The sequence below is a fragment of the Apaloderma vittatum genome, unplaced genomic scaffold (assembly GCF_000703405.1).
Source record: "Apaloderma vittatum isolate BGI_N311 unplaced genomic scaffold, ASM70340v1 scaffold22250, whole genome shotgun sequence".
NCBI classification, from domain to species: Eukaryota; Metazoa; Chordata; class Aves; order Trogoniformes; family Trogonidae; genus Apaloderma; species Apaloderma vittatum.
The window spans coordinates 19,112-29,019 of record NW_009696564.1 but is presented as its reverse complement, the minus strand read 5'-3'; the positions used below and the strand labels follow the sequence as shown (position 1 = coordinate 29,019).

The window sequence follows — 9,908 nt, the reverse complement described above, 5'->3', positions numbered from 1 at the left end:
AGAGAAGGAGGGCAGAGAGACATTCCCAAGGTGGCAGGGACTCAGGATGAAATTTCTAGCTTCCCACATTGTGTTCAGTCCCAAAGGACCAGAATACTTTGGGTATCTGCTGTATTTCTTGTTCCCATTAGTTGCTGATCTTCTTTTGTTACGGTTGTTTTCCAGCTTCTTACCTTTATTGGCCTTTTTTATATTTTGTGTTTTGTTAAAGTTTTTTATCCTATAGCAGAAAAATTGCAAATACAATGTTATCATGAGTGATGTGTCCTGACTTTGTTTTCTTATCTACCTTAGGACATTTATTTACCCCTTCTTCACTAGAGGCAGACCTTTCCCACTGCAAATGCTTTTCTTTGGCACATTATTCTGTATCTATAATGGCTTCCTCCAGGGGTACTACCTGATTTACTGTGCTGAATATCCAAATGATTGGTGCACCGACATCAGATTTACATCAGGTAATTGTAGCTGCAGGATTCTCAAGATCTAATCTCCAAGCAATTTGTAAGCGCTTTGAATTATGTCCTAATCTTCACTGAACGAATGAGTCAAATCAGTTGTGATGAAAATCAGCATAAAACCTGCCTGCTGCCTGGATAAAACAAATAAATATGCAGTGACTTTTTTTTTTTGCTAGGCAAGAGACCTTTGAAGGCGTACAATGTTACATGCTAGTCTTCAATCACCAGCCTTGTCTTAGAATCATAGAACTGTTTAGGTTGGAAAAGACCTCTAAGATGATAGAGTCCAACTGTTAACCTAGCACTGCCAGGTCCACCCATAAACCATGCCCCTAAGCAGCATGTCTACATATCTTTTAAATACCTCACTCAATCACTTCCCTGGGCAACCTGTTCCAGTGCTTGACAACGCTTTCTGTGAAGAAATTAATTTATGGACACCACTCCAAGCCTCCTGCTGCTACAGGCTGTGGAGATGCAATCACAGGCCACAGCTGAACGAGGATGTGCCCTTGCTCAGCCAGAAGTATCCACCCAGCAGTGGCCATGTGCAAGTGCAAGCTGTGGCTTTCTCTTCCCCACCAGGGAACTTTGCACTTATTTCAACTGAGAAGAAAGAAAGGCAAAACCACAGCATAAATGAGGCTCTAATTTAGAGACAAAGGGCTCTTTTTGCTTGCGTAAGGCACATGGGAAGATTAGAGATCATGCACAGCCTGGTTGTATGTTAATATGATTCCTTTATATTCTGTAACTTAATAGCCTAACTGAGTTTTACACTGTAAAATCCCTGAGAGAATAACTGAGCAAGAGCAGCTAGGTGGCATTACACATTTGGTGCTGCACAGAGGATGATTTTTAAATGCACACATAGAAATGAAGATTAATGTGGAGGTCTGAGAAAATGTTTTGGATATGACAAGTAAAAAATAACCAAGGTACTTTCTGTACCCTATTTCAGGCTGTGAATGCAATTCTGGTCTTTTCAGACAGAACCACATATTAAAAATCCAGGACATTGTTTAGTAAGAGTTCACATACCCCAAAAAGAAAACACCACATCACATAATTTGCAGGATAAATAAAATGTGTATTTAATAATAATAAAGGAAATCAGCATTAGCAGTACTTGAACTGTTAAATAAAAAACAAACAGTATGTTCTTGCTCTACAGACTTACCAGCTTTCTGTTGCTACTGGAATTGTTGAGGTTTTATCAGCACTTGGTCTTATTTCTACACTTTGTAGCACATACCATCTCTATTTCTTTCCTTGCTACCCAATCATTGTCAGAGGCAATTTGCTCAGTGTCTAATGTGGCATGAAATGTAGGGCATGTCACCTGCAGAGTTTCTCAATCAAATGTCTCTAGTTTTTCAGCTAAATGGAGTATGGTCAATGAATTATTCTGGCCAGAAGTTGTCAGCATCCTTCAATGAGTAACTGCTCCATGTGGACACCCACAGCTCTGTCCAAGCAGCCTCGCTGGTGGTGGATTGAGCTGTGCTGAGATGTAGGTTCCTCTCCCAGCTCTAGTGATGTGCTGGATAAAGTTTGTGTTCTCTGTGCTTCTCTTTCCCCAGCCATAAAATGAGTGTAGTGGTACTTGCCTACACCTCAGTGATTACTCTGCAGTAACGTCCACAGCCATAGCTGGCTTGTCAGTAAATTGTGACTATGGCCAGCTGGGAAGTTCTTTTTTTTTTGTCACACCAGCTGAAAATGCTTTGGTCTTACCAACAAAATGGTGTGCTCAGGATGAGCACAGCTGTCCAGAGTTGTTCTGCACACTGAAGCTCTCCAGTGCGGGTGATCCCAGAGAACTGTGATCCCACAGCTGACACAGAGTTGTAGGGTAATTTGTCACCAGTCACCTGTGCTGCTTCTGCTCAGTAGCAGCTCATCTTTTGACTTTAAAAAGAATCCACCCACCTCATGCTAGATCTTCTGTCTGCCTGCTCCAAAAATAAACCTCACATGAGCTTGAGTGGAGATAACTAGGCAGAGCAGTCTTTCTAATCCATTTCTTGTTTGTTTCTTAGGCCTCCTCTTATTTTTGCTGGGAATGGGAATCAACATTCACAGTGATCTCCTGCTGCGCCAGCTGAGGAAACCCGGGGAAATCACTTACAAGATTCCTCAAGGTATATTCTTACCCCCCACCTCCTCAGAGAAAGTAGGGCAGCAAGATAGATAATATTTTCTGACTGATTTCACAGCAAAGTGACAATAATAGCAGAGATATCAGTATTGTGTAGGTACTCGGCTCACGTGACCCGCTGAGCTGCAGGGGCTAGCATGAGCTGGCTGCAGAATCCACAGGAAGATACGAGAGTATCTGGAAAACGTGAGCTGTGAGGAGCAGTTTTAGGAAAAGAGCTGGATACTTTAGAGAAGATTGAAGTGGGACATAGGGAAGGGATTTTAGCCTTGCAAAAGGCAGCTGCAGAGAAGGCAATGTTCTTCTCTATGCCCAGGAAGAAGCAGCAGTGGACTTCTTACACTGCAAAAAGGAGATTCAAAGTGTAAACTTTGGGGAAAGAAGTAACACCAAAGGTGCAAGGTGTGGAATTTCCTTGCAATCTCCTTCAAGGTGGGGTTTAGTGAGGAAGAGTGACCACGGGCCAGAGTGGTGAACTGGGAAATGTCTAGCTGTGTAGAGCAATATGGATGGGGATCCAGGAGTTTCCTGGTTTTGGTGCTGACTAATTCTGTTGTCTTGTTACAGATGGTAATATCTCTCCCCCAGAGTTTCTCACCTGCAATACTTACCTATGTCTTCTAGATACGGTGATTAGCTAAGATGCAAAACTGCAATTTGCATTCCCCAAAGGTAGTGGAGTTGCAAAATATCTTTTAGGGTCTAAAGACAATGGTTTTGTATAATAATTATATATAATGTTAATAATTTTAATTTATATCTATTAATGGGCTTTCTTAAGTCCTTTTAAAAATGAAAATAAATGATTGTGAAAGTGCTGGAAGTGCCTGGGTTAGGATCATCTTTGATTCTTGTAGTTGTAGAATAGTCTTGTACAAGATCCTCCCTGTAGTTTGGCATTGCTCCACTGGCTTCAGGGCAATGGTTTTAGGCTGCTGTTATGAGCTCTGAATGAGAAAGGTAGCATGTTATGCTGCTGGCTTGATAGGAAAGAACTTTCCATGCATGAGATGACTAAAAATTACATATTTTTTCTGTCAATGCAGGAGGATTGTTCACCTATGTTTCTGGAGCCAACTACTTTGGAGAAATTGTGGAATGGTTTGGTTTTGCCATAGCAACCTGGTCCCTACCAGCCTTCGCCTTTGCCTTTTTTACTCTTTGCTGCATTGGGCCACGTGCATATCACCATCACAGGTATCAGACTGTTTCTTACTGTATGCTGCTGCATGCTCTTGGAGTACAGTTTGCAAAATGCCATGGAGGGGCAGAGAAGCAGGGCCAGATTTCAAGATAAAATCAAAGTTTAATATGGTTTATTTGTAACTGCTTGGAAGTAAGGCAGTCAGCTGGAGCCCCTGTTGAGTCAAGTGGGCCTGATGATAGTCAATTAGTCTGACATGAGTTATATCACTGCTTCCACTGTGTTAAAGCCTCTTTTTACTGAGCCTTGCAAATGTGAACCTTTCTTAAGGGTTCCCTTGCAACCTCTTCTGTCCTTTGGAGTAGATATGGTCGTCTGCTCTGAATTCCTGAAGTTTGTTTTAGGTCTGTTAGAACCTAAATATTATCCCTTAATTAATTAACCTGATGTGAATAGTTTTGGAATGTTCTTTTGCAGAGTAATACACAGAGGTTACAAAGCAAGGCAGTCTGGAGGAATTTTAAGGTTCCTCAGCTGAGCTGTGTTGAAACTGTGCCGTTTTCTTGCATATATGCAGGTTCATTCTCTTGCTTATTTTCTTTCAGGTACTATCTCAAGACATTTACGGACTATCCAAAATCAAGGAAAGCCTTGATTCCTTTTGTTTTTTAATGACTGAAATATGGACTCCGTGGTCTGTTTTGATAGGACTTTTAAAAATTCCTAGTTTTAATGTTAGATCTGACTACAATTAATTGTACAAATGATAACCTAGGGTTATAACAGACAAGAAGCTAATTTGGAGCTTAAGTTCTTGTTTCCAATTTCAGGGGAAATTGCAGATAGTCGTGGGCAAAGGGACTCCCCAAACAACATTTTGGCTTGTCAGTGGAGTTCTGCCTATGGAAAATGGATATATAACTACACTGACTTCAGAGAAAAAGCATTGGCTAAAAACTGATGCAGAAAAGTAGAAAGTAAGCCCACAACTTCGGAGAAAGTCTTCAGCAGCCACTCCAACTTACAGCACTTCCGCAGCTGCTGCTTCCTGCCTCCATGCCGTAGAACATGTGCCCTTGCTCTGCTGGCACTACCCTAGTGTTGCCACACTTTAAACCACAGTGGTGGTGTCCTTTGCCAGGGAAGTAACTCAGCCTGTGATTTTTCATCTAGAAGCCAGCTTAGCCCCCAGAACCTTACCGCAACAAGAGGATACTTGTGTCAGCACAAGGCTTGGAGCTGTGTGCCATGGCACAGAGGCGATGCGAAACACAGAGACAGAAGTATCTTAAGCTGGCACTCAGAAGCAAAATGTCTGTGTTCCTTCCTTAAGCAATACTCTCCTCACTGTCAGATGATTAATCTAAAGCCATCAGTTGGGTTTTTTAAATGTATTTTGTTAAAGCTCCATTAGGATTTTTTTCTCTTGCAAATCCAGAGCTCTTTTCAGAATAAAAATTTGTCTACTCATAAACACTCAATTGTTATTCATAAAAAGACATGAGATGGTGATGTATGACAAAAAAATACAGCAAATAAAAAGCTCTGTGTTGAAGAAAATGTTCTCCAACATTGGCACTACATTTTGTCTGTGGAGAACATTTTTAGATGCTCATATTAGGAAATGATACAGAGATATTATTGAATTTTCACAAAAACACAGGATCTTGCTTCTTAATTTCAGAATATAATTAGGAATTTTCCCCAAAATGTCATGAACATCAATAGGAAGTGATGTCCCCATGGATGCTAATAGTTTAAGTTACCTGTTAGAGCATAAAATTCTGCTAAGAATTATGCTGAGTAGCTGGAAAGAAAAAGACCAGATCACACATACTAATCATACTACCTGGTGCTGGAGTAACCCGATTGACTGTACACAGTTTTCTCCAAAACACAATAAAATTTTTGTAAAACATGGAGCTGTGTTAGCCTGTAACTTCCTGTTTGTAGCAATGAGTCTGTGATGTTGCGTACCAAGTCCTGCTCACACTGGCTTCCTCCTTCTGGGCACAACCTCCCTTCTTTGTTTGTGTTATTAATTGACTTCATTACCATGGAGCAGAGCAGCCAGCTGAGCCTGGGTCCCATTGTACTAGTTCCTGTACATCACACAGGAGGGTTTGGTGTGTGTAGGCAAAGGTAAGGGAAGGACAAAATAAGGTGCAAGCAACTTTGTCATTGCACGGACCATGAGTTGCACCGCAGACATATCTTGCTTTTGTTTCCTTATTTAAATCCCAGTGTGGAAACAAACTGCTAGTGGGGTTGCTGGGTGTGAAGTCAGGGACAGAAAGGCTGGATGTGATGAGGATGCCGGGTGGGAGGCAACGGCCACCTCCCTGGGGAGCAGATGCTGAGTGTGAGCAGTAGCCATGATCCCCAGTGTTTCATGCTCAGCAGACCCTCCTTGACAGTTTCTCTTTCCTTCCAAAGCCTCAAAAGTGATAAGAAAGCAAATAGCCCATGGGCACCAGTGTCCTTAGCTGCTGTCTCCTCCATCGATTGCTGAGCCTAGGGAGGGAGCCAGGGACCAGGCTCTGCCTCACTTTTTACCAGAGCAGGTTTGGTGAAGAGTTCTCCATCCCTCCTACATACCCCTCCTGTCAGAACAGGACTATTTACTGCAGTTATTTTCTTTTGCTTAATATTTGCACAAAATGGATTATTACCATTGCCACTGTTGGTCCCAGGACTGGATACCTACTGCAAGGAGCCAGGGATCAGAGTGGGAGAACTGGTGCTGAACAGAGGTGGGAGCTGGTCTGCCTGCAGGCTGAGGGGGCACCGCAGCCCCCTGCCCGTGAGCACAGGGTGCCTCAGGGTGATGGACACTTTGCAGGAGCAAATTCATCCTCTCTGTCAAGGGCCTTGGCCATAATACATGGAAAGGGTGTGCAGGAAGGAAAGGAGCATGTCCTCCTTCTACCCTGCCCCGTGGTGTTTTTGGAAAGCAGGAGCCACGTGTGTGCTTTAAACCCTCTACAAGCAACAACTGTGGTTAATAGTGATGGAGAGGAGAGCCAGGCTCTCCTGGCATTGAGTTCCTCCTTGGGACTGGTAGCTGCCCTGTCCCCTTCGCCTGCAGGGACACAAGTCTGCCCTGGGCAGCACAGCTGGGGGTACAATGCTGCTAAGAAATTTATTTCATAACCCTTTATTTTTATAAGAAAAAATATGTTCCCCTTATCTCTGAGAGAAAAACACAGTGAATATTTTCATATTCCTCTGCTCTAGCCTCTGGAAGCTATGTACACTTATGATTTCAGTGTCGACTATAAAGTTTTCTGAAAAGCAACACTTTTCTGACTTACTTTGCCACGTCCTTTTGTTCTGCCAAAAGCTAACAGAAGTGTCCTCCACTGCTAAGAATTTACAATAATAGCATATTCCTTTTCTTCCCCTTTTGCAATTCTGTTCTGCTTGGTTTCCCCCTATCATCACTCACATTTCAGTTTTCATTTATCTTTGGGGAACTTTTATATTTAGGTGCTGTTCAGGGCAGCTCTGGATGTTGCTAGAAAGGCATCTCTTATGTGGAGCTGATAACCCAGCCTTCGTCCCTGCTGGCAGACTGCTGGGAAAATTAATCCTTTATCCCCAGGATTCTTGTTAATTTAATTATTTTTGTATTGTTTGAGTGCTTTTTTCAAAAGCTGACTTTCTGTAAACATGTGCTATACCACTGTGGTAATACACAAACGGCTTAATCATGTATCTGGCAGTTTCTTCTGTGAAACGCGTTTTCTGCACCTAAGTGATCAGACAGACCACTTATTGATACCAGAATTTAGATATCTAATCTCTTTTGACAACTGAAAACAGAATGAAATGCTGTTCACTAGGAGGCAGAGGAGAACAATGGCACTTGCCAGCCTTCATTCCCATCTCTATGTGCCACACACACTTCAGCCTTCGCCTGGCTTCTGTCCGTGCTTCAGATGAGAGGTCACTCAAGACAATAGAACACCGGCTCCAGGCAACATAGGGCATTTGTAGCTGTTGGTTTTGAAGTGCATGTTTTACATAATATATTTACACAAAAGGCAATAAAATACCAATTTTATGCCCTTGAGTGACTGTCTTTAGGAAACATACTCCTGCTTCCGATACTTTCCTGGAACGCAAAGCCTCTTGTGCTTGGCCAGAAGCTCTGAATATTTCTGCAGAAATACCAAACCATGGTGTGTCCTGGAACAACGAATATCGAGGAACTCTCCTTAGGCAGGTAGACAGAGTGCTCTGATGTCTTGGGCTCAAGAACACTTGTTCTATACTCTTGATGGTGTCACTGATTGAGTGACAAACTTCAGCAAGTTACTTGCCACTTTTGGATTGTTTTCCTTTCTATTTCTTGTCTCTGGAAATGGTCTTGAAGACCAGGGTTTGTTTTCACAGTACTTGGCAAGGCAGTCCCAAACTCAGCTGAGGCCTGTAGACACCAATATAAAACAAATAAGATACAGCCTGATGCATCATCTTGGGAAACAGAGTTATTATAATATTGCAAAATATTATAAAGATTATAAGATATCCAAATGCACTGAACTGCATCTTTAGGAGACATTTCTGTGACATTTTAACACAGAAAAAGGCTAATACACGTCACCCATTGAACCTTGGATACATTTGCTGACAGCAGAGGGATTGCCTACTTGTATTTGATTCACTTGTCAAATTAACAAAATCCTTTTAAACACGAATTACCATAGGATCTCATCTAAATCCAAGCACAGTCCTGGAAGCTTCAAATCCTCTCTTCTGCCACCTCTCGCATCCTCCTGAACCAGTCTAATTTCTCAGAGCAGGCCTTTCTAGAGACATCTCTCAAACCCAAACACTGTTGTCCCTGCATGAGTAATGTCATCTAGGAAATACAAACATCAGATACTAAATCAGGGCCAGGCATGCTGGTTCCTCATGAGTAGTACCATACTGTGTGAGTAAAGGCATTGATGGCCACCGAGACGCTCAAGAATATGTCATTATTCACTACAAACAGAGGGAGCAAGTTTGGTCTCTGTGGGAGCAAAGTTGGTGGGCCGACATCAAGAAGTGCCTAATGGTAACACCTGGAAAAGTAAAGGAAGATGTTCAGGTCTGGTTCTGGTTTATATTACAAGTGCCTTTCCGATGAATCTGTCTTTAGCACTTTAAGTCTAAAAAGTAAAAAAGAATGACACAGGAGTTTATTAAGATAGTTTCTTTGCATATTCAGAAGCGGACAGACTGAGCTTAACTGTTTGGAATAATCCTATCACCATGCCTTTCAGCTAGATGCCGGGGCCTCTCCCCAGAGTCAGTGGAGACATTAGCTTTTCCAGGCAGTGATTCACAACACCCAAGCTGGAAGCTTCTGATCCCACACAGGAGGCAGGGATGCTAAAAGTACACTTGAGTAAATCCACATCCATCCACCCATGGCATATGAATTGCTTATGGCCAGGTGGGAGACAGCTATGTTTGGCTGCTCAGACCTCCAATATCACTCCCAGAACCTGAGATATCTTAACTGAACAGCTTATATCATATCATAGGCTGAAAGGGACCTTAGAGATCATCTAGTCCAACCTCCCTGTCATGGGCAGGGATGTCACCTCTCGACTAGACCAGGCAACACATGGGGACCAAGCGGGAATATCAGCTTGTATCAGCTCCAGCATCACAGGCACCTGCCAGGTTGTTTTCCAGTCTACTCGCCTACTTTTCCCAAGTTTGCCACCTGAGATTGCACATAATATTGCCATGGCCGCACTTTCCTACTATGCATCATACAGCGTGTCTCTCTGGGCTGGATTTTTTTCAAACTGCAGTGTTGCTCCTGTGAGGAAAGGCCCTTCACTCTGGGGGTAGGTATTGCATTTTTACATGGTGTGGCAAAAGATAAGGAGGCTGATGAGGAACAGAAAACCTGTTCTTTCACCAGTTACAAACTTGAAGACATTCAGGTAGAGGAAACCAAGAAAATGTTCACAGTGGATTTCTAGAGATGTGGGAAGCTGACTCCAACAGCCCTACAAACAATTTTAAAATACCGACAAACATAACTCATGGGATAAAAAGCTGGTTTGGAGGAATTAAAATACGTTTGCATGAATCATAGAATCACAGAATGTTTGGGGTTGGAAGGGACCTCTAGAGA

The 9,908-nt window shown here is 42.6% G+C and overlaps 1 protein-coding gene across 1 annotated transcript; it reads left to right on the top strand.

The window, feature by feature from the left end:
* Positions 1-280: 280 nt before the first annotated feature.
* On the top strand, positions 281-4,438 carry SRD5A2 (steroid-5-alpha-reductase, alpha polypeptide 2 (3-oxo-5 alpha-steroid delta 4-dehydrogenase alpha 2); the record flags this gene model as incomplete). The annotated part of the gene is made up of 4 exons (XM_009875495.1): positions 281-458; positions 2,504-2,605; positions 3,669-3,819; positions 4,372-4,438. Coding segments are annotated over 4 exons (498 nt in total), but the record flags the coding sequence as incomplete, so codon positions are not given.
* Between the last annotated feature and the right edge of the window lie 5,470 nt (positions 4,439-9,908).